This window comes from Emys orbicularis, chromosome 17, assembly GCF_028017835.1.
Source record: "Emys orbicularis isolate rEmyOrb1 chromosome 17, rEmyOrb1.hap1, whole genome shotgun sequence".
Lineage (NCBI taxonomy): Eukaryota > Metazoa > Chordata > Testudines > Emydidae > Emys > Emys orbicularis.
The window spans coordinates 834,351-857,540 of NC_088699.1; the positions used below are offsets into that span (position 1 = coordinate 834,351).

Sequence of the window (23,190 nt, forward strand, 5' to 3'; positions counted from 1 at the left end):
CCTGAAGTTGAGACCTAATCTCATGTTACATAAACCTCTCCTATTAAAAAAGTGCCAGGCATGGTGAAGCCTATTATTCTAATGTTGAGGGAAGGAAACAAAACAACAGGATTAAATCACAGGAAACAAGGTTATTCAAAGCTCAAAGACATTGAGGTGAAACAAACCTATTGTGCTGGAAAACCTCAAATCCATAAATGTCAAGCAGCCCTAGAACTGTTGCACTCCTCCAGCCTGGGCATTCTGCCTCCTGTAACAAAGACACAGAATACTCTGTCACATTTGGTGTAGCTTTTATCATTAGGTTCAAAAGCAGTTGTGAACCTCCACTGCTATCTTCCCATATAATTCTACTGTCTGGTCCTCACTCCTCTCAGTGAGAGAGGAATGCAGTCAGAAAATCATTGTTCAGTATTGAGCTGAACCCCTTCCCTGCTTCCTAATTCAACGGTTTGAACTCACTCTTCCCACCCACTTAGTAGCACAGTCGTATAATATGATCACGGGAGTGCAAGTGAGAGATAAATTTACCTTGTAGGCAAGAGACTTGTTAATCTTATTCACTAGCCAGGAGAAGGTGCGCCCATATACTGCCTTGGCTAGAGCATCCCGTGCATAGGCTGCCTGCTCCAGATTCAGAGGACTGACCAACTGTATGTGGAAGGAGAAGAGACAAATTCAAAAAATCAGTCCACTGAGCGATGCAAATCTTCGGAACACAATACTAATAACTAGTTGCGCACACATCACAATCTCCCAGAGGTACTGATTACTAGTTAGTCACAAGTAGGTTACATGAGACCAAGAAATACAGAGACAGTTTCCTCTCAGACCTGTGAGAAATCTGTAACCAGAAGGTGAACTGTTTAACCTGATAACAAAGCAGACCATATTAGTTGGCTTCAGTTCTGGATGTCTCCCAGTTTGCCAGCTCATGTTCTCACCTCTTCCCCTTTTGCTATGATCGTCTTGTGGATCAGTGCTTCCCGGAGCACAGAGCCCTCAACCCCCAGGAGCTGCAAATCACCAAAAGGAAAACTCAATTAGAGAAAGTATTAATTTCACATCTGTTTTAGAGACATTAGAAACTTTAGGCCCCATAGCTAATCAAGTCCTGCTCTTCACTGATTAACACATCCTGTCTACTGCTGAGATTCACAGTGATTCACTCCTCATTCTAGTAGGCACATGCACTCAACAGTAAGATAGGGTGACTGGACATTACTGGTTTACCAGGACCATTCCAGCAGAGTGCACAGAAAAAAATCTGTTACCCACGCTTCGTAACTGTTCTTTGAGATGTGTTGCTCATGTCCATTCCATTCTAGGTGTGTGCGCACCCACGTGCACAGTCAGAGACTTTTGCCTTAGCAGTATCCATAGGGTCAGCTGTGACACCCACTAGAGTGCCATGCTCATACATAGGTATATCAGGCGCCGTCAGCCCTACGCCCTCTCAGTTCCTTGAACAATCTTGCCCTGCAATTGGGACCGAAAACCTTGGCAGGCCAGGCAAATCGCCCTGAGCTCCTTGGCTTTTATGTGAAGGGAGAAGTCAACCCCTGACAAACGGCCTTGAGTACTGAGATTCCCCCGGTGGGCTCCCCATCCGAGGTCCAAAGCATCGGTCACCAGAATCAGCAACACGGACGGGCCCGCAAAGGGAACTCCCTGCAAGACCAACACAGGGTCCAGCCACCATGCCAGAGATGCCCAAATGTGGTTCAGCACTTTGACTACCAAGTTTAGGTTGTGTCTGTTGGGGATGTACTCCGATGCCAACCACGCCTGCAACAGCCAGAGATGGAGTTGGGCACATCGGACCACGTAGGTGCAGGCCGCCATATGACCTAACAGCCGTAGACAGGTAAGGGCGGTAGTAAGGGATGATCCCTTACACAGGATATTACCACCGACATGGCTTGGAAGCGGGACTCCGGGAGGAATGCCCTTGCCCTTGTGGAGTGCAGAACTGCCTCGATGAACTCTATCCATTACACTAGTACGAGGGTTGACTTTTGCGTGTTGACTAACAGGCCCAGGTCACGGTATGTGGCTCGCACCAGATCGAGGCTGCTCTGCACTTGATCCTGCCATCTGCCCATGATGAGCCAGTCATCGAGATACGGGTATACCTGAACCCCCCAGTGTCTCAGGTAAGTGGCTACTGGGGCCATACACTTTGTAAAGACCCGTGGGGTCGAGGAGAGGCCAAAGGGGAGCGCCATAAATTGGAAATGGCACTGGTCCACCATAAAGCTTAGGAACCATCTGTGTTCCAGGAAGATCGAGACATGGAAATAAGCATCTTTCAAATCGAGAGTGACATACCAGTCGCCCGGATCTAGGGAGGGTATAATGGAGGCCACAGACACCATGTGAAACTTCAACTTTTAGAGGAATTTGTTGAGCCGTAGCAGGTCCAGAATGGGACATAGACCCCCTTTTGCCTTTGGTATCAGGAAATAATGGGAGTAGAACCCCTTTCCCCTTCATTTCCTGAGGGACCTCCTCCACTGCCCCCGGTTGCAGTAGGTTGTTTACCTCCTGAACAAGGAGTTGCTCGTGAGAAGGTTCTCTGAAGAGGGATAGGGAAGGGGTGGGAGGGAGGGAGGGGAGGCTGTAAACTGGAGGGTGTAGCCCGATAACACTATGTCCAACACCCAACGGTCTGAGGTGACCCTCGACCAAGCCAAACGGAAGGGGCAGAGGCAGTTTAGGAAAAGGGAAGGGCAGAGCCAATGAGTTGACTGGTGTGTTGCTACCGAGCACACCCTCAAAACAAGCGCTTTTGACCCCCCGCGGTGTTTCACCGGGCCAAGTTGCACAGGAGAGCGGGAGGAGGAAGGTCAGCGGCAGGTAAACCCTGTATCTTTCCTTCTTGCAGGCCCCTGCCAAGACAGCCACTGCCTTGGCAGCAGAGGAGGCTGGAACGGCGGCCTGGAGGCCTGAGGCGTATGCATCCCCAGTGAGTGGAGGGTAGCCTGAGTGTCTTTCAGGCCATGCAACCTCATGTCCATCTGGTCAGAGAATAGTCCGACACCGTCAAATGGGTGGTCCTGAATTGAAGCCTGCATCTCCTGGGACAGGCTGGCAGTCTGGAGCAAGGAGCTGCGCCTCATGACCACCACCGAGGCCACCACCCGAGCAGCTGAGTTGGTCGCATCCCAGGCCATCTAGAGGGAGCACCGGGCTGCCACAGTGTCTTCCCTACACCAGAGACCCGAACTCTTAGGCTGCCTCCTGGGACATGGAGTCCTTGAATTTTGAGGAGGGAGTTCCACAAGTTAAAATTGTAACACTCCAAGAGGGCCTGGTGGTTTGCCACCTGAAACTAGAGGCTGGCTGTGGAATAAATTTTGCGACCAAACAAGTCCAGTTTCTTTGCCTCTTTATTCTTGAGGGTAGAACTGGCCGGCCCCTGCTTATCCTTTTCATAGGCTGCCGACATGACCAATGACCCCCCAGGCAGGTGAGTGTACAGATATCCAAACCCCTTTGTGGGACAAAATATTTTTTCTCTGCCCTCTTGGAACTGGGTGGAAGGGAGGATGGGGTTTGCCAGAGGGTCTTGGCAATGTTCAGGACCCCCTCGTATACCGGAAATGCCACACGAGCAGGGGTGGACGTGGAAAGCACGTTAAACAATGTGTCCTCTTGCTCCACCATTTCCTCCACCTTGAGGCCCAAGTTTTCAGCCACCCTGCGGAGCAGCACCTGATGCTCCCTGAAGTAATCAGGTGGACTAGCCCAGGAGAGTCCCGCCACTGCCTTGTGTGGGGAGGAAGAGGACTACCAAGGGAAGTCCCGGGGTGTCATCACCCACCGGGGAGAGAGGTCTTGGGGTAGGCACTGGTTCTTCGCCCGCAGCGCCCCCCGGTGCATCCTGCACCGATCCCAGTGTTGTTGGTGCCACTGGTGCAGATCTGGGCTTGTCCAATGCGGCGATCAAGGAGCTTCTAGCGGCTTGCTCCAGCTGGCCAGGGAGCATCACCCACCGTGGACACCCTCGTTCCACCGGCATTGGCGTAATTGGTACCCCACAGGCGTTCCAATAAGGCCATTGCGTCAGCCACTGGCCTTGCTGCCAGGCTGGCATTGCCGCAGCTGATGCACCCTCCAGAGCCCAATTGCACTGCTATCTAGGCGAGGGGCTGAACTGCTTCTCTGAGCCAGAGAAGTCCTCGGTCTCTGGTGACCAGGTCGTTGAAGCCTGGGTATGGGGTCTAATTGTCTCTGCGGGGGACCGGTGCCGGGAGTAGGGAGAGCGGCGCCATGCTGTGGAGCGTCCCCAGGGTCTTGGTGACTATGACTGATGGCGTGATGACGACCGGTGCAGACTGTGGGATGATAGTCTGTCCCTGGGTGAACTCCAGCGTGAAGGTGGAGACTGGAAGTGCAGTTCAGACAACTCTTATCGGCGAGCCGGAGACCTGGGTCGACGCGGAGACCAAGGATGTGGCGAAATAGGGCTCTCCCTTGGTTCCGGAGACTGGTGGTGCTCGCTTGACTTGTGCAAGGCCTTTCCAGCGGGCTTGCCCTCGTGGGGAGCCTTAGTCAGATCCAACTCCAAATACGGGGCCAGTTGCAGCAGGAGTGCTTTATGCTCTTCTGGTGCCAGGAGCTGAGCGGGTGTTGACTGCACTGTCAGTCTGGGTCTCCTCCCCCTCCCCAGAGTTGGTAGTGGGTCCCTTTGGGGGGAGGAATTCTCCGGGGCTGAGCCCTCTTGCAGGTCCAGATTTGGCAGGCGGCCCAAGCCGGGTCCTTTGCCCAACAGTCCCTGATTAGGTTTGCTCAGTGCCATCTTCTTAACCTTCTTCTTCGACACTGGCGATGGGGGCAGGTACTGGGAGGAGCCTGGTGCCGGAGGTGCACTACACTCCGAAGCCAAAGTGCTGGGTGCTGCGTTGGGCTGTGCCGGCTCACAATCTGGATGAAGGGCGGTCTCCATCAGAAGGGCCCTTAATAGAATGTTGCGCTCTGTGTGTCCTGGGACGAAAGTTCTTACAGATGCGACACCTTTCTTTTATGTGGCATTCCCCCAGGCACTTTAAACAGCTACTGTGTGGGTTGCTAACAGGCGTAGGCCTGTTGCAGTCAGAACAGGGCTTAAAACCTGGAGACGGGGGCATGCCCCACCCGGGGCAAAGTCCCGTGCCCCCTCCATCCCCCCCCAACTGACTAACACTTATCAGGTACTTACTAACTAACTAACAACAAACGGAACTATTTACAGTTGGAATAGGAGGTTGAGAGAGAGAAGAAAAACTGCTGACCACTTGCGAAGCAAGTGAAAGAAGTGCTCCGACCGACCACTACGGGCGGTAAGAAGGAACTGAGAGGGAGTAGGGCTGGCAGCACCTGATATACCGACGCATGGGCGCAGCATTCCAGAGGGCACCACAGCCGACCCTACGGATACCGCTAAGGCAAAAGTCTCCGACAATTGTGCACGTGGGCACGCACACCTACAATGGAATCGACGTGAACAAGCACTCAAAGAAGAACTAATGTCACCATCCTTTTCTCTCGGTCCAGATAGTCAAAACACACACCCAGACTTCATTATCTCACTATAACCACCTCCTCTCTAGCTGTGAGATCATCTTCCTCACCTATTGCTATGGCCACATCACTCCCACACTCCGAATCTTTTCACTAGTTTCCCATCTTCACCATCAATACCTTCCACAACTTGCTCCTCCCTTCTTCTCCTCCTCTCATCTGTTACTGCATCACCCCTTAGTCTTTCTGCCTCCTCTGCTCTAGCAATGATATCAGCCTTATCTGCCTGTTTGTCAGTTTTTCACACAAACACCTCTGTGCCCTCTTCCTGGCCATCCCTTGCACATGGATCATCCTCTCTGACCTGATCAGTAAGGCCACTATCCTCTCCTCCAAATCCCTCCTCAAGACCCTCTCTGCTGAGATGCCTACAAGAAATAGTCTAATCAATGTGGACCAAGGAGCAAATGGGGAAAGTTGACAACTTATAAATGTTTTAATGCAAATACATATCAATATTGTTTGTCATTGACTGTATCCCTTTTTTCCCCACTCTCCACATGTCAGTTATCTTAAATTGTAAGCTCTTTGGGGAAGGAGGGTATTTGTATTGCACCCAGCACAGACACAACAATCCTAATCAGATCATCAGGACACTACACCAGCAGGGGCAGGCATGGGGAAGGGGGGGGAAGGGTAGAGTAAGAGAAAGCTGAGGGGGTGTTACAATACAGGGAGAAAGACTTATCACAGCAGCTAGGAGGTTGGGAGCAGGGTTAAGACTTATCACAGCAGCTAGGAGGTTGGGAGCAGGGTTAAGTAGCTCAAACACCCACCCACACTGCAAACAGGTGTCTCTGGGGCTGAAAGGGGGAAGAGAAAGAGAGAATGCTTCTCTCTCTCCCGGCAGCCAAAAGAGGGTTTCTGGAGAGAAGGTAGGCTCCAAATTTAATGAGAAGTCTACTATAGCCTAAGGTTGACATGAAAAATGAAGCCCTTGAGTGGGATCTAGGAACAGGATACTGTCAGGAACCCCAGAACTTGGGAGTGTATATTAGGTTCTCAACTGAGCAATGCTCCAAGACAGTAGAATATCTGTTTATGGCTATCAGGATTCTGGTAAAACTCCAAGGTCCTGCATATGGATGCATAGATAGGCATGGGGTGGGCAGCAGAAAAACAGTGGATAAGCTAGAAAAGAAAAGCAAGATATTTAGGCCAGGTCTACACTACAAAGTTTTGGCAGCATAGTTATGCTGGCAAATCCCCCCATGCAGACACAGTTTATACTGGCAAAAAGAGTCCTTATTTATATAGCTTATGTCATTCGGAGAGATATACCAGCAAAACAAATCCTTTTGCTGGTATATACTGAGCCCCCACTAAAAGGCATTACCAGTATAACTATACCAGCAACGGCTCTGTACTGTAGACTAGCCATTATAAAGGGGAGAAGAAGAGTCAGAAAATAAAGGGAGGAGGTAGAGAGCACAATAGGGGAGGGGAGAGGAGAGAAGGAAATATCTAACATAAGCAAGAAATATAGTGCAAGTAGGGCTGGTCAAATGGTACTTGAGGAATGTTCATGTAATGAATGGGAAAGCAGTCATGAAACCATTTATTCAGCAAGAACTATTTTGCTGTACTGCAGCAGCTCACAATAGGTCAAATACTACTCAGCAAATAATGTTAATCAACAAACAAGATAAAATATGATGAATAATATATTCAGAGAATATTTCTTTTGCATTTACTAACAAAATATATGACTATTAAGGATAATACACAAACATTACATAATTATGTTATTTCTATAATGGCAGAGAGGCATAGGCTTGGAGAAAGCGCATGCAAGGTATTTTTCACACAGGCTAATAGGAATTGGGTAAAATTTTAAACCTCCGACCTTAATTATTTCATACAGAAAAGTGACTTTCAATTGATTGCATCCCTTTAATAGTGTCAAGATCTAATAACTATTAAATCTTACCCTGGAGTAATACAACAGCAACAGAACCAAGTACATTAGTATATGGGAATGTCTCCAAGGGATTATACTCACCCTGGCCAGATATTTAATCTGGTTCTCTGTGGTCACCTGAGCATTGCCCTGTTCATCGGCAGCAAACTGCACATTCCCCAGGTGCAACACACTAGCTACAATGCTCAGCAAATCCTAGTACAAGAGAAAGAAGAAATAATGGTCAAGAAGATGGGAATCGATATGGATTAAAGCTTAGTTGGGATGGGGGGGGGGAGAGGGCAGTTTCTTTATATGTCCATCAGTAGGAGACATTTTTACATTTAGCTTTCTGAAGGGCACTCATTCAAAGGCTGCCTCCTGGCAGAAAGAACTAACTGAAGCAGGACAGTCCTCTAAGGGGAGATGACTCAGATGTACTTCAAGGCATTTCTTACCTCTACCTCATTGTCGTTGAAGTTAATGACTGACAGGGCCCTTCGCACAACCTTCCAGTCGTTTTTATCACTGATGGAACTGACCCTTGCACACTGACCCTAAAAACACAGATTTTGAGATATAGTAATCCTTACAGCCTGACGCATTGTACATACAGCCCCATAGTTCTATCATGTGTTAATTGTTACAGAAGGGGCCATCTCACCAGTATCTTTATAACTCTGTCAAGTGAGGGAAAGATACTGAGAAGTAAAACTAAGAATCACATCTATCCTATAATACAGGATAGTTAGTTTAATAATGATGATCATTACTTTCACCCAGAAAGTTTCTCTCTCTCCTTATAGATCAACACTCTGATCTCTCCTTCAACACCAACGAAGTCTATCAGGTAAGGAGAGTTTTTCCCTTTACTGAACATGCAAACCAAGAAATTAGCAAACTGCAAGACCCTGTTCACACCTTCACTAGATAATGGTACTGTTGGGGGTTCTTCTCAAGGCCCAGACGCCGCAGTAGGTCATCTTCCCCTCCCTCTAACAGCTGGTAGAAGATGTGAAAGTTCCTCTCTCCATGATTCTGATGGACAACCCGAGATTTCTCCAGTAGGTAGTTCAGGATGTGACCCCCCACAGGTGCCCCCTAAACCAAAGAAGATAAGCTGAAACATCCTGCTTCTTTGATGGCAGAATATCAAAGACAAAGAGAGTTTGGAATAATGGGTCACAAAAAGTAGAAGTAATCTTTGTCATGTAATAGCATAAACTATCTCAAACTAACAAATACTGAGTGAGAGTTTGAGCTCTTAGACTTCCACAGAGTAGATCAAACACAAAGTATTAGAGAATAAAACTCATAAAACCATTACACAGATCAATATTACAGCTCACCTTGAATGCTGTGTTCACTTCTGGTCACCCCATCACAAAAAACTTATACATGTCTCTTGACATGGATTCCATCCTTTCCTCTAATAATTTTGTTGCTCTTCTCTGGACCTTTTCCATTTCTGCTATATTAGAGACAAGGATGGAGTCCATGTGTGATGTTGTGTAGTCTATATGGTTTTATAAAAATATGATAATAAGTGAATATAATGTAACTGGGATATGCTTCATGCAAAAGGTCTCTTGTAAGGTATCATTACAAAGCTTATAATCTACTGAGTGTGATCACCCTATTTGTATAAATGTACCACTCCTGTATCTAAAACTAGAAATATAAAATATAACTCTGAGGGCCTATTGTAATTATGCAAAGTGTGGGCCATTAATGGTGGTTTGGAATCTTGATGACTCCAATTAACCAGGACCATTGTCTGCAGATGGCTGTGTTTTACCTGTGAGTCTTCCTGTATGTGTGTGTGCTGGAAGTGGGTAATGAAGTCTTGCAGTGACATGTGATCATGTCACCTGAACTGGAATCCATCTTTAACCTGATGCTTTTCCAGTGAGGGCGGGGTGGAAACCCAGAGGGACAAAGGGTTCCCGCCTTATGCAAAAGATATATAAAGGGGTGGAACAGAACAAAGGGGAGAGAGGAGCCATCATGAAGAATCCCCTAGCTACCACCTGAGCTGGAACAAGAGCTGTACCAGGGGAAAGAATTGTGCCCAGGCCTGGAAGGTGTCCAGTCTGAGGAAAAAACTTACTGAAGCATCTCTGAGGGTGAGATTATCTGTATTCAGTTTGATTAGACATAGATTTGCACATTTTATTTTATTTTGCTTGGTGACTTACTTTGTTCTGACTGTTACTACTTGGAACCACTTAAATCCTACTTTCTGTATTTCACTTTTTATTTATTAACTCACAGTATATATTAATACCTGGGGGAGCAAACAACTGTGCATCTCTCTCTATCAGTGTTATAGAGGGCGAACAATTTATGAGTTTACCCTTCATAAGCTTGATACAGGGTAAAACGGATTTATTTGGGTTTAGACCCCATTGGGAGTTGGGCATCTGAGTGCTAAAGACAGGCACACTTCTGTGAGCTGTTTTCAGGTAAACCTGCAGCTTTGGGGCAAGTAATTCAGACCCTGGGTCTGTGTTGGAGCAGAAGGGAGTGTCTGGCTCAGCAAGACAGGGTGCTGGAGTCCTGAGCTGGCAGGGAAACAGGGATAGAAGTAGTCTTGGCACATCAGGTGGCAGCTCCCAAGGGGGGTTCTGTGATCTAACCCTTCACACCATGGTCCAGAGATATTTAAAAGCTTAGGATGATTTCTGTCTATCTAGGTTTTACACTATGTTAATTCTCATGGCATTGTGGTATTTAGTTTAGAAAGGAAACAAACAAACTACACAAGATAAAGCTATATACATTAATTCTACACAGAAAACTAAGGTTGCCTCTACAATCTTAATTCTGTCCCTTTGTGCATAGTCATAGTCTTTAATTTCAGGATCACATGCTTCCCCTCTCCCCCCCTCCCCCGCAGGACCCCAGCATCCTCCATATTTTTTTTATATATCTGTATATATAAAAATGGAGGTGATTTAGTTAATGCGTGTTCTAACATGGGCTAAAATGGAGCAGAGATTCTTATTTTTCTCTAAAAGTAGGTGGCCAACTGATGTAAGATTTTTCACTGGATTAATTTTTATGCCATTTGAACTTTCTATGTAGTTTTGATTTGGTTTCTCTTAATATATATTTGTAGTAGGAAAACTTTGAATCTGGGCCCTGGCTGAAATCTTGCCTGGGCTGTCCTACTTTTCACTATTAACATATTTCCTACAAAACACTGATTAGCTATCCATAGCTTGGTAGAGAGGTGGCCCTGAAGAGAAAGTATGTAATGGGAAGGTTTTCTAAAATGTTTCGTTTAGGGTCCTTTTTAGCTCTTATTTGCATTATAACTGAAAGTTTGTGAGCTGTGCCCACAAGTATGATAAGTTGTTGATGGGACACACATAAAACCGATAGATAGCACACCAAACCTTCCACATAACGAGCTACACTTTTCTGTCAGAGTTTACCCTACAACAGAGAATGGTTCATGCACAGCTGCTGGTGCATAAAATGTTCTCCTGCCACACTTCTACCTTGTCTCTCTAATATCCCAGGATCACCACAACTACAATAACACTGCAAACACACTTCTACCTCCACAGGTCTTCCTCTCTCTCCTCTCCGCCAATAATACCCACCCCCAATTAAACTTTAAAAAACTCCGTGGCATTAATACATACACAAAAATTTGCTGGACGCTATGAGGGTTGCTGCACATACCACATACTTCAAACAAACCCATAAAGGCAAGGGAAGGAGAAGTTCACCCCCTAACAGTAAATACCCTCTACTACTCCACTCACAAGCACTTACCTTACCACTGCCACTACAACCATACACTGCAACCTTAACTCTTCCCCCTAGGGATACAAGCCTTTCATCACCTCCTTTAATAACCATTGTGCACACAATGCTTTATTAAACTACCCTCTCCTCAGCACAACCAACTACTGCACTACACATCCACAATCACTAGGGTTGGGAAAAATTAGCTGGTAAAATATTTGTGAACCAGGATGAAAACAGGGCAGTGTAATGGTCGTGGTGCATCGTCTGTGGTGCACAGTAGTTGTGGTAGTGGTAAGGTGAGTGCTGGTAGGTGGAAGAGCAGAGTCTCTGTACCTTTTGGTTTGACTTTTCACTTTCTTAACTTTTGTGTTTGTGTCAGGCATGCTGTGCCTGTAGCAATTCTAGCTGCTTCACAATGAAGTGTGTGTATCTATATATAGAGAGAGATACACAATTATAAATCTGAACTCTAGAAAATTCTTTGTACCCAAACTTTTCTGAAACAGTAGACTCCATTCACAAGAGGCTAGGATTTTTACTATACCTGAACTGTTGAGGCAGATCTCAATATCTATGTGCTTGGGCATCCAAGCAAGGCTACAATGAGGTATATAAAACAGATTTTCACCTTGTAATCAAACTGCACATCCATGTATTTCCCAAATCGGCTGGAGTTATCATTCCGAAGGGTTTTTGCATTTCCAAATGCCTAAATTAAAAAGATACCAGATAAAAAAGTAAACAAGCTTCAAAAACAAGGAAACCACAAAATAGGGCATTTTAAAATATTTTTCACAAACCTGCCAGTGGCTTATTTACTGGCTTACAGACACAGGTTTGTCTACCCCTGAGTGACATATGTTTTGCCAGCATAAGTGGTAGCGTGCACAGCGCTATGTCGGCGGGAGAGCTTCTCCCACCAACATGGCTATTGCTGCTCTTTGGGGGTGGTTTAATTATGTTGACAGGAGCGCTCTCTCCCATCGGCATAGAGCGGCTACATGAGAGATCTTACAGTGGTACAGCTACCGCACTGTAAGCTCTCTAGGGTAGATATAGCTTAAGAAGAAAGTAAGCAGCTACCTGAGTTCTGATTGTTTGAGCTGTACGCATACTGCAAATGTAAGGTTATTACCTTGCATGGGCCTGTTAAACCACTCCTCTCCTCCTTGTTAGGAAAATGTGCCACCCGAAGAGGTCTTGTTAAAGCTTCTTCCCTCATCACCAGTATGACGTCATAGGAACTCATTAGCCTGCACATAATAGTCACAGACCTCCCAGTCTTGCCCAAGCCTGCCAAACGTCTCCCTCCCACAGGCCCACACCCAGAACATTGTTTTGAAAGGATGGTGGAAACAGTAAAGGGAACTGTAAGGATTGTACAGAATTGGACACTAGAGGTCACTATAACACCAGAAAAATACAGCACCAAATACATATCTGTGGTAAATCAGGGGACTGAGTTGCCTACACAATGCCAAGTTTCATATCCTGGACTTCAAATTACCTCTAAGACCGGATTGGACTGTAGGAGGCGATCTTTCACTGTTTCAACTTGGTCACTGGCTGGACATGTCACTGCATAGTACTGCAGGATTTTCTTGGTGGCTTCAGTTTTTCCAGCTCCGCTCTCCCCAGATATCAGGATACACTGATCCTTCCTCTCAATGCGAAGGGAACGGTATGAGTTGTCAGCAATAGCATAACTAAGGAACAATGATAACTGGAAATTAAGTCTGCTTTCACAAACATGAAAGGCAGAGATTCCTCATTTAGGCTTTTAGAGTATCCATACTGTCACAATCACAACCAGCCCAATATTCTAACAGTGCAAAATCCTAGAAAAGAGGTTCTTCGAGAATAGTGTTTATATGGATTGAGAAACTCTGATCCAAAGCTTCTATTATTACTGCTCACACCAGTTTTCTGGAGTACCTTAATACACCAAGTCTTGTTTAAATCAAGCTGGATTATAGAATTTCAAACACATTCCTTGCAAAGAAAGGAGCATTAGCGAGCAACAATTTCTTCTTTTGCTACTTAAGATTTTGCTTCGTAAAAATGTAATTTATTATAGTTTATCAAATTCCTCTCCCTTCTCTATCCAAATTCCACTTCTGGGGCATTTCCCAAATCAAAACAGTTGAATAAATGTAAACTGTATTTTAGTTTTAGAGTTTGCCTCTGGACTGCATATTCTTATGTATGGGATTTATAACCCCCTTAAGTGCAAGGGAAAGGCCAACAGTACTGCATACCTTATATTTTGTGATGCATCTCATTTATTTAGGGATGACTGCTGTCCACATTATTATTCACAGTCTCTGTGAATCCATGGACACACTATAATAGGTAAAACAACTTCAGTTTCAAGTCTCCTTTTTTAAGTCTTTTGTTCCCCCCACTTGCATGGTGACTCATCCTTACTTTGGATGGGGAAATTCTAGCTAGGATGTCTCTGTGTTTTCCCATTAACTCTGATAGCCCATAATTTGTCTTTTCCTGGGTAGTACAATGGTAGGTGCTTGGAACTAGTCTTGTCTGGTTGGGGATGCAGTCCCTCCCTGCTTAGCTGACCACTGCCCTACTGTGAGGTAGAGGTAAAGCTTTACAAACCCAGTTCTCTATATACATTAGGGTTACCATACGTCCGGATTTCCCCGGACATGTCCGGCTTTTTGGTACTCAAATCCCCATCTGGGGGGGAATTGCCAAAAAGCCAAACATGTCCAGGGAAATAGGGAGGCAGCATAAGCCAGGGTCCACCCGGCCCCAGCACGATCCGCAGGGTCCGCAGCGCAGCCCAGCCTCCCAGCTACATTGTAGCGAGCTCGGGCGGGGGAAGGGGGTGGCGCAGCCGCAGAAGGCGGCGAAGGGGCTGCTGCTGCCCCCGGAGGCCGGGCGGACCGCGCGCCCCAGCCGAGCCCGCAGGACCACGGGGAGGCCGGGCCCAGCCAGCTTCTCGGGCTTCCCTCGCGGGCGGGGACTCCCCGGCCACTGGGGGACCCTTCCTGCGGGGCGGGGAGTGCGGCGTGTGCCGGGGCTGCAGGGACCCGCGCTGCCCCGGTCGCCGCTGAGTGTCTGAAGCCCCCGCCGGGCAGAGGCTGCTGGGTGAGCAGGGCAGGTGTGTGGGGGGGGGGAGGTGCAGAGGCTGCAGGGCGAGGAGGAGCAGGGCAGGCAGGGGCATAGAGGCTGCAGGGGTAGGGGGGCGCAGGGGCAGGGCAGACGGGGGGCACAGAGGCTGCAGGGGCGGGGGGGTGCAGGGGCTGCAGGGCTAGTGGGGAGCAGGGGCAAGAGGCTGCAGGGGCGGGGGGGTGCAGGGGCTGCAGGGCGAGTGGGGAGCAGGGGGCACAGAGGCTGCAGGGCGAGGAGGAGCAGGGCAGGCAGGGGCAGGGGCAGGGCAGGCAGGGGGGTGCAGAGGCTGCAGGGCAAGGAGGAGCAGGGCAGGCAGGGGCAGGGGCAGGGCAGGCGGGGGGCGCAGAGGCTGCAGGGGGTGCAGGGGCTGCAGGGCGAGTGGGGAGCAGGGGGCACAGAGGCTGCAGGGGCGGGGGGGTGCAGGGGCTGCAGGGCGAGGAGGAGCAGCGCAGGCAGGGGCATAGAGGCTGCAGGGGCAGGGGGGCGCAGGGGCAGGGCAGATGGGGGGAGCAGAGGCTGCAGGGGTGGGGGGGTGCAGGGGCTGCAGGGGCGGGGGGGAAGCAGGGGACACAGAGGCTGCAGGGGCAGGGGGGCGCAGGGGCTGCAGGGCGAGTGGGGAGCAGGGGACACAGAGGCTGCAGGGGCAGGGGGGCGCAGGGGCTGCAGGGCGAGGAGGAGCAGCGCAGGCAGGGGCATAGAGGCTGCAGGGGCAGGGGGGTGCAGGGGCAGGGCAGACGGGGGGCGCAGAGGCTGCAGGGGCGGGGGAGTGCAGGGGCTGCAGGGCAAGTGGGGAGCAGGGAAGCACTTAGCAACCCCCAACCAAGATCAGAGCGGGAGGGAGGAGGGGGAATGCGGGGTGCTCAGAGGAGGGGGCAGAGTTGGGGAAGGGACTTTGGGGAAGGGGTTGGAATGGGGGCGGAGAAGGGGTGGGGTTGGGGGCGGGGCCAGGGGTGGGGCCGGGGAAGGGGCGGAGTTGGGGCGGGGCCAGGGCCCCGTGGAGTGTCCTCTTTTTTAAATGTTTTAATATGGTAACCCTAATATACATAAATACATAAATTAATAAACACAGTTTGTATACCTATCTCATAATGATTAAGTTCAGAACATTACAATCTTTCATAGAAGACCTTACCCAACTTTTTTATACACAATAACATTGTACACAACCAGCTGATTAAATTGTTTACTCTTGGGAGATCAGACCCCCCATTCTCTCTTTGGGGTGCCTGGACCCTGATTGTCACAGAGACATGCAGCATTTCAAGTCCACTGAGATAAACCTTTTTTCTTTTCAATGACTAGGTACTACAGACTCCACAGATAATCTGACTCTCAAGTGTTCCCACTAGCTTTAAAGTATTTTGATATTTGGATAGCAAGGTAGAATTGTTTTCATTTTATAGAGCCCATTTTAAAAAAAGCCTCGGAAAAATGGTCTGAATTGCTGCTAACAGTAATCGATGAAACAGCACAGTCCAATGCTTAAAATGAGTCTGTTTCCCACAACATTTAAAAATATTCAAATTATTTTCTGTGCAACAATAATACCCCTAAGGGAGTTAGTCTGGAAATACCATCTCCTATATCAGAATAGTGTTGGCAGTCCCTGCACTTAGGATTTACTGAGCTGTACAGTTACAATTTCTCATCAACTGGAATGAGGGTGAGAACTTTTTTTATTCTTGGACTGTTTGAAAGAGTAATACTTTGCAGGGCACATCTTCCCTTGTACAATGTATAACTGAATAGAAGCAGAACTGGGTAATGCTCCAATAGTTAAAGGATTTGTTTAGTGCTCACAGAATCCTCAGTGTTGTACACTGCAAACAAATAAACAGCCCCGTTCCAAAAATGTGACATTCTAATTAACATATGTATAGACAGGATTCTGGATTTTTCCAAGCAACCATGTTTCTAGCACCACCTCATCATGCTTGTAACATACTCCCATCTCACTTGCACTGTTGAGTCACCTGCCAACAACAGGAAACAGCCCAAATAGTTCTCCCTGTCCCTTCAAAGGTCTTTGGAAGAAAGTCTTCAAGAGGTATCTCAGGATTGGGCCCCGGCTCAGCGAGCACTTTGGTCAGCTAGGCTCACTCAGCTGTGTCCTCTCTCTCTCTTTTCGTCTGACAGAAAAATTCAGTTACGTTCAAAAATAAAAGATTTTTGAAGCTTGAAAGTTATTTTAAATAGGAAATTGTGAATGTTCAACAGGCCATGTAAATAAATACATTCCTTGTTCCAACGGGCTCATGGTATCTTAGCAACAAGGGAAATACCAGATTAATATTGGTCAAGCAGTGACAGAGGAGGTAGGAAAAAACCCATCACACACACACACACACACACACTTTCCCCCAGTTTAGTCATAAGCTGAATAAGCTGCTTAGCAGCAAGGGAAACTTAGAACCAGATCATCTAGACACTGAATAACCCTGGAACAATGGTATCTAAATGGTATCTATTTTTCAGGTATCTAAAAGGGTGTCATAAGGAGGAGGGAGAAAACTTGTTCACCTTAGCCTCTAAGGATAGAACAAGAAGCAATGGGCTTAAACTGCAGCAAGGGAGGTCTAGGTTGGACATTAGGAAAAAGTTCCTAACTGTCAGGGTGGTTAAACACTGGAATAAATTGCCTAGGGAGGTTGTGGAATCTCCATCTCTGGAGATATTTAAGAGTAGGTTAGATAAATGTCTATCAGGGATGGTCTAGACAGTATTTGGTCCTGCCATGCGGGCAGGGGACTGGACTCGATGACCTCTCGAGGTCCCTTCCAGTCCTAGAATCTATGAATGAGGTCTGTGGTCCTGCCTAGGCTTGATCAGCAGCTCAGATTCCTCTGAGTCTCAAATCATTTGGCCAGGAAGGAACTAACTCCCTTTCCAAATAACTCTCTCAAAGGCAACTCGCTCTCTTTGGAAAGAGAAGCAGGAATAAAACAGCCAGACACCACCCTTTCTAAAGGTCTCTTTTGCCTCCACTCCAGTACTCTGTTTGAAAGATGGAAGGGGAAAAAAGTCTTGCTTTCTGTATACCAGTATTAAACAAGCCAGGTGGGAATAGCACAAACTGTATTGTTTACCCACAGGCCACTCACAGGTGAGGAGAGACTTCATAGAAACTGACGCCACGGTATCGCTCCATGTGTTGTTTGCTGTAGATTTCCAGATCCTTGTATGGATTTACTGATACCAGAACTGAGCCAATGTAAGTCTGAAAAGAGCCGAAAGGAAAAGCATTACATGAAGGCTAGCATCTGTTTCTACAAGAGCCTTCAGAATTACTCTGGAATCCCAGATATTGTTACAAGGCCAGCCTGCAACAAGGGCATTTGGAATGCTGCTAACCGCTTTGAAGAGAGTGACTTGGGAGTCTGAAGAAACAACCTCACAGCTAGTAAAAGTGGGAATACAGAACTTGTACTGGATGTGTCCCTTTTACCGAAAATGCTGCACTTACATCCTTTAGTGACTGCTTCAGTGCTTTTGGACATCACAGCAATGCAACTTCAGTACAGGGTTATTTTTGACCATTCATTCCAATATTTGGGATCAGAGCTAAGCCTGGGTTTGTTAAGACCACAACAGAATAGCTTTATAAAGTCGGAAGAATATAGTACGTGCTGGATTTTCAGTGGTGCCGGGCACTCAGAATTCCAGCTGAAGTTAACTGGAGCTGCAGATGCTCAGCAACCTGAAAATCAGGCCCTATATATGCCAACATGTCACTACACAGAATAGGTCTGAGAAACAGGATCATGGGCTATAAAAGGGGAGCTGGTGGACACCACCACATCCAGATCCCACACCTGCAGAACAAAATCACTATGTCCGGTTTTCAGAGCAAATATCCAAATTCTAGTCAAAGATCAGCACTCTGGCTGCTCTCTGCTACTCACATAGATCAGATTCTCCTTGAATCGTTTACGTAGGTTTTCAATAAAGGCTGCTTCGCTAGTAAAGTTCTCTAGCAGGACGAAATCCTGAACCCCCACACGGTCACGGGCTGTCAGAGCACTCTCCATTGTCAACCGGATACCGTCACTCCCTGCCGCCTGCAACCAAAACCAGTGAAATCAAAAGGCTGAGACTTTCACGACACACAGACCACTTTGCCCACAAAGCACAGACACAGGACCAGCATACAAACAAGAGAAAATAAAGCAAACCCCATTAATAAAGCAACCCCATTCACTTCACACTAGCAATGGCCAGTTTTCCAGAAGACAAGGCAGCTTTGGGAGAAAAAGTTATTGCTAAAATTCCAATCAGTAATAAAGCAGGATCAAACATCACAAGAACAGTGATTAATACTTTGTTCACTCTTGAAAATATTTATACTGGTTGATACACCACTTCCAGGAACTAGTAAACAGTGCTGAGATTAAGTATTCTTGTCAAAACGAATAATTTATCTTCCTAGAATAATTTTAGGCATAAAAGAATTAAACTGAATCCAGACTTCCCCAAGGGTCTTTCAGTAAGACTGAGTCTGAACTGCTTTCCTATTTCCATACCCTGTGGTAAAGGACCTGCCTTGAGGTAAACAGCCTTTCATGGAGCAGTAAATGCACAAAGTGCTAACAAGTTGGCAGCTCTAGTCCAGGCACCTTTTCCTGATTTCTGTCAACAGCACAACTGAAATTATAACAAAGATCTATAAACAATAATTAATATGAGAAAAGGGATTTCTTCTGCCTCTTTTCACATCATTAAGCTAGTAAGACAACTCCACTCCTTCAAACTCACTTACATACTACTTCTCTCTCCTCAACTGCACTTACCTCTTCTTAGAATCCTAGAATATCAAGGTTGGAAGGGACCCCATCCATACACCCCCGCTCCCTGTCCCCTGACCCCCGCTGCCCCATCCAACCACTCCTCTCATTCCTGACGGCCCCCGCGGGACCCCTGCCCCATCCAACCACCCCTTCTCCCTGTCCCCTGACTGCCCCCTGCCACCCCATCCAACCCCCCCTCCTTCCTGACTGCCCCCCGGGACCCCTGCCCCCATTCAACCCCTATTCCCCTCCCCGACCCCTATCCACACCCCTGCCCACTGACCACCACGCCGAACCCCCCTGCCCTCTATCCAACCCCCTCTCCCTGCTCCGTGCCCCCTTACTGCGCTGCCTGGAGCACCGGTGGCTGGCGGCGCTACAGCCGCGCCACCCAGCTGGAGCCGGGCCACGCCACCGCCGCCACCACGCAGCACAGAGCACCGGGTCAGGCCGGGCTCTGCAGCTGTGCTGCCTCAGGAGCTCGCAGCCCCAACCCCCAGAGCATTGCGCCGGCAGCGGAGCGAGCGAGCTGGGGAGGGGAGAAAGCAGGGGAGGGGCCGGGGGCGAGCCTCCCGGGCCAGGAGCTCAGGGGCCGGGCAGGAGGGTCCCGTGGGCCGGATGTGGCCCGCGGGCCGTAGTTTGCCCACCCCTGCTCTAGAGTAATATCTTGCCATTTTTAAACTGAAGTGTCACTACAGGGAGGTAGTGGGCATCACCTCCACAACTACCTCCCATTGCTTCACTTGCAGCCCCAGCAACAACTGTAGTGTGAGCAAAGCTCTGAGCACCCCTTGATCATTATTGAAGAATATAGAAAAGAAGAGCTGGAAGGGACTGCAAGAGGTCATCTCATCCAGCCCGCAAATACCCATACAGCTACATCTGCAGAGCCCCCTAGTGTAGATGCAGCACATACCAACAGGAGTTTTTCTGCTGACATAGTAATGTTATCTCCCCAATGATATTCACAGTGCCAACAGAGGAACTCTGTAGGCATAGATGCATCCACACTGCGGTTTTTGCCAGCACAGAAGTGTCAGATAAGGGGTGTGGTTTTTTTCAAACTCCTGACTGACAGCTGTGGCACCAAAAACTGTGTGACAGAGAGAAACTAGACAAATTCAAACAGTTAACTCCCTGCTCTCCATGTGTCAGTATATAATGCCTGCATCTGTAACTTTCACTCTATGCATCCGAAGAAGTGAGGTTTTTACCCACAAAAGCTTATGCCCAAATAAATCTGTTAGTCTTTAAGGTGCCACCAGACTCCTTGTTGTTTTTTTACAAAGTTAGTGGCTGGTCTGAAAAAAGTCACACCAGCTGGCTTCCACTCTGCTGATATACCCCAGAATGCATCAGTCACTAGTATCACAACTACCAGGAACTGCCCTGGAGCGGATTCCTAAGGGGGCCCAAGCAAGTCACAGCAGCCCCTTGGTCATTCTCTGCAATAATAATGCAACAAGCCAGGAATGCAGGGCTTTCCTGCTGAGCCAACCTTACCATCAGGTGCTAGAGCCCTGGACAAAGATGCAGAGCTACACTGCCAGATGGGTCCTATTACCTCCATCCCAAGATATAAGAGGGTCCGGAGTACATCTCTGGGACAGGGACTGATGTCCTGCAGGGGAAAACCCTAGCAGCAGCAAAACTCAGCAGAAAGTTTAGGTTAAGGTTTGTGTTATGTTATTTACGTTAACAAAGACAATCCCTCACGAAGAGATAAGTTTGGCCCAAATTCATTATGTGCGGCCTCAGTATGCAGCATCACACATACACTGCGGCCAACTCATGTGATTTTATTGAGTCTTATGATATTGAAGCTCCTGCTCTTTGAGACAAGTGATTCTGAGAGACTTTCAGCTTTCATTAAGAAAAATAAAAGTTTCTATCCTTCATGGCTGTGGAGAAAGACTCAGAAGCCAGAGGGCAAATTTTTTTTTGGGGGGGGGGGGGTTAATTCTTGTGATTTTTAAGTTGATTTCATGATTTTTGGGAGCTTAACTCTTGAGTTTTGAAAAGCTGGGGGTTGGCAATTCTGCAATCAACCTTCGAATCCATTCCTCCTGACCAATCCTCTATTGCAAAATGCCTGAGTCACATAAACCAATTCCTCCACTCACCCCAGCAAAGCACATTTAGCAGCTTCTTTCAAGCTGGTGGGGGGGGGAGGACAAAGGAATCAGCCACAGACTCCAGCTCCTATGAGCAGCTGTCAAAACAGGGACTGCTGCATTGGGGCAGAGGGAGGGGGTAAAATAGGCCCCAGCCAAGGCCACCCCTTCCCCATTATACCTCCACCCACCCATTCAGAGCTATGCAAGAGACACCCCCCCACAACTGTGGGTGCACTAGGACCCAGATAGTGCCTCCCCTACTTTCCTCCCCCTGGCTTGGGGGGGGGGGGGGGGGGGGAAGAGAGCCGAGGGAAGGAAGGGAATTGTTGGGAGAAGCCAGCCAGAGAAGCCAGCCAGTAAGAGCAGCTGCAGAACCAGCCAAAGCAGGGAGGTTCAGAGAAATTTCTGTAGTTTTGATTGGACCTTCTCTGACCTGTGCTGATTAGCTGTTTGCACCAACCCTCCTGCTCCTCTACAGTCTTTTCACCTCAACTTAACTTCACAGGATCTGCCCCCCTTCTTCTCCCCTATCCTGACCCCTCAGTGCCCTTTCAGTGTTCCCTCTTCCTTCACTTTTCTTTCAATTTACCTAATTCGCTTCTTACTAAACCCACCAAAACAAATTGTGGAATTAACACACTGTTTGCTAACATCACATTTTCCATGCTGCTTGTGTGTTCTACCCCCTTTTCCCTCCCTGAGTCCATCTGGTCTATTTCAACTGTAACCTCTTTGGGGAACAGGCAGTGGTCTAGTTGTGCAGTGCCCAGCACAATGGGGCCCATTTTTGGTTGGTCCTCGGACACTACCATAATAAACATGATTATAAAGAAGAAGAAGATAGGTATGTCCTTCATTTCTTTGGTACCTTGGAACTATACCATTTATCAACTGGATACAACATTCCTCAGCTAATGGAGCAAAAATCGGTCCATTTACACACAGTTTTTGCAATGACTTAACCAAACTGGTAGAAAAACTGATCTAGTTAAATCAGTGCAACTCCCTAGTGTGGATGAAGTTATAGTGGTATAGAAGTGTTTAACATGTACAGCTTGTTTTGGTAAATTTACTGAAAGAAACACATGCAATTTTATAACTCATCCTGTAGAAGTAGTTGGAAAACAAATCAGGACCAGCTTCGTTGAACTACAGCTCTCAGAAGTGGTCAATAGCTCTTTCATCAGCCACTCCCTCAGCCCAGGGCATACCATTTCTAACTGAATTTATCCGGTGATTAAGGAAGAAGCAATATGTCCTCCCTAAGAAACAGAACAATTTTCTTTAGCCCTATCCACTGAGACTAACATTTATGACTAAGTATCTTCCAGCTTCCCTCCAACACATTTCTTACTCAGCTCCCCAGGCTCTAGCTCAGCAGAGACAAAGCAGCCATGTTTGATTTTCAAAGACTTTTAAAAACTGAGTTTACAGTTTTAAGAATAATCAGGAATGATTAGATGCCTTATTTCTATGGCAAGGGTGTCAAACCCATCCTCCACAGGCCTGGTCTAGCACCGTAGATGTATTTACATGGCCTGCAGGACAATCAGGTTCTGCAGAACCTAAGTTTTAATTTCAAGTTTTGAGCCCTCCAGGTTGCAAAGATAACCTTCTAAATATAAATTTAGTGTAAACTAAGTGTACAGACAGCCTGAAACACTTTCTGAAGGGAGTGAACTCTTCTGTCCTACCATTAATTTTGACTTGCTACTTCCCAAGTCTAACTATGCTTTAAAAGGGTCACCATTAACTATTTCGCTGTTGACCATTTGCAGCAGATGGGATGCAGAAGGGGATGGGAAGTGAGACTTGCTGGGTGTGAAATTGTGCGTTGCTATAGAAAAGGTAATGCACAGGAAAGAATGGTCGGAAAGAGAGAGAGAGAGAAAGGAGGCTAGGGAAGGAAGAGAAAAAGGTCAGAAAT

The 23,190-nt window shown here is 47.5% G+C and overlaps 1 protein-coding gene across 1 annotated transcript in view; it reads right to left on the reverse strand.

Moving 5' to 3' along the window:
• MYO1C (myosin IC) overlaps positions 1–18,414 on the reverse strand; it is a 69,850-nt gene extending 51,436 nt beyond the window's left edge. The window contains exons 1-10 of the mRNA XM_065418103.1: positions 18,265–18,414; positions 17,464–17,579; positions 12,735–12,933; positions 11,856–11,936; positions 8,387–8,566; positions 7,924–8,022; positions 7,568–7,681; positions 945–1,016; positions 532–651; positions 168–250 (exon numbers count right to left, since the gene is read on the reverse strand). Coding sequence (XP_065274175.1) covers positions 168–250; positions 532–651; positions 945–1,016; positions 7,568–7,681; positions 7,924–8,022; positions 8,387–8,566; positions 11,856–11,936; positions 12,735–12,933; positions 17,464–17,579; positions 18,265–18,390 — 1,190 coding nt within the window. The 5' untranslated portion in view covers positions 18,391–18,414. The remainder of the gene's footprint in view (positions 1–167; positions 251–531; positions 652–944; positions 1,017–7,567; positions 7,682–7,923; positions 8,023–8,386; positions 8,567–11,855; positions 11,937–12,734; positions 12,934–17,463; positions 17,580–18,264) is intronic.
• Positions 18,415–23,190: the final 4,776 nt, after the last annotated feature.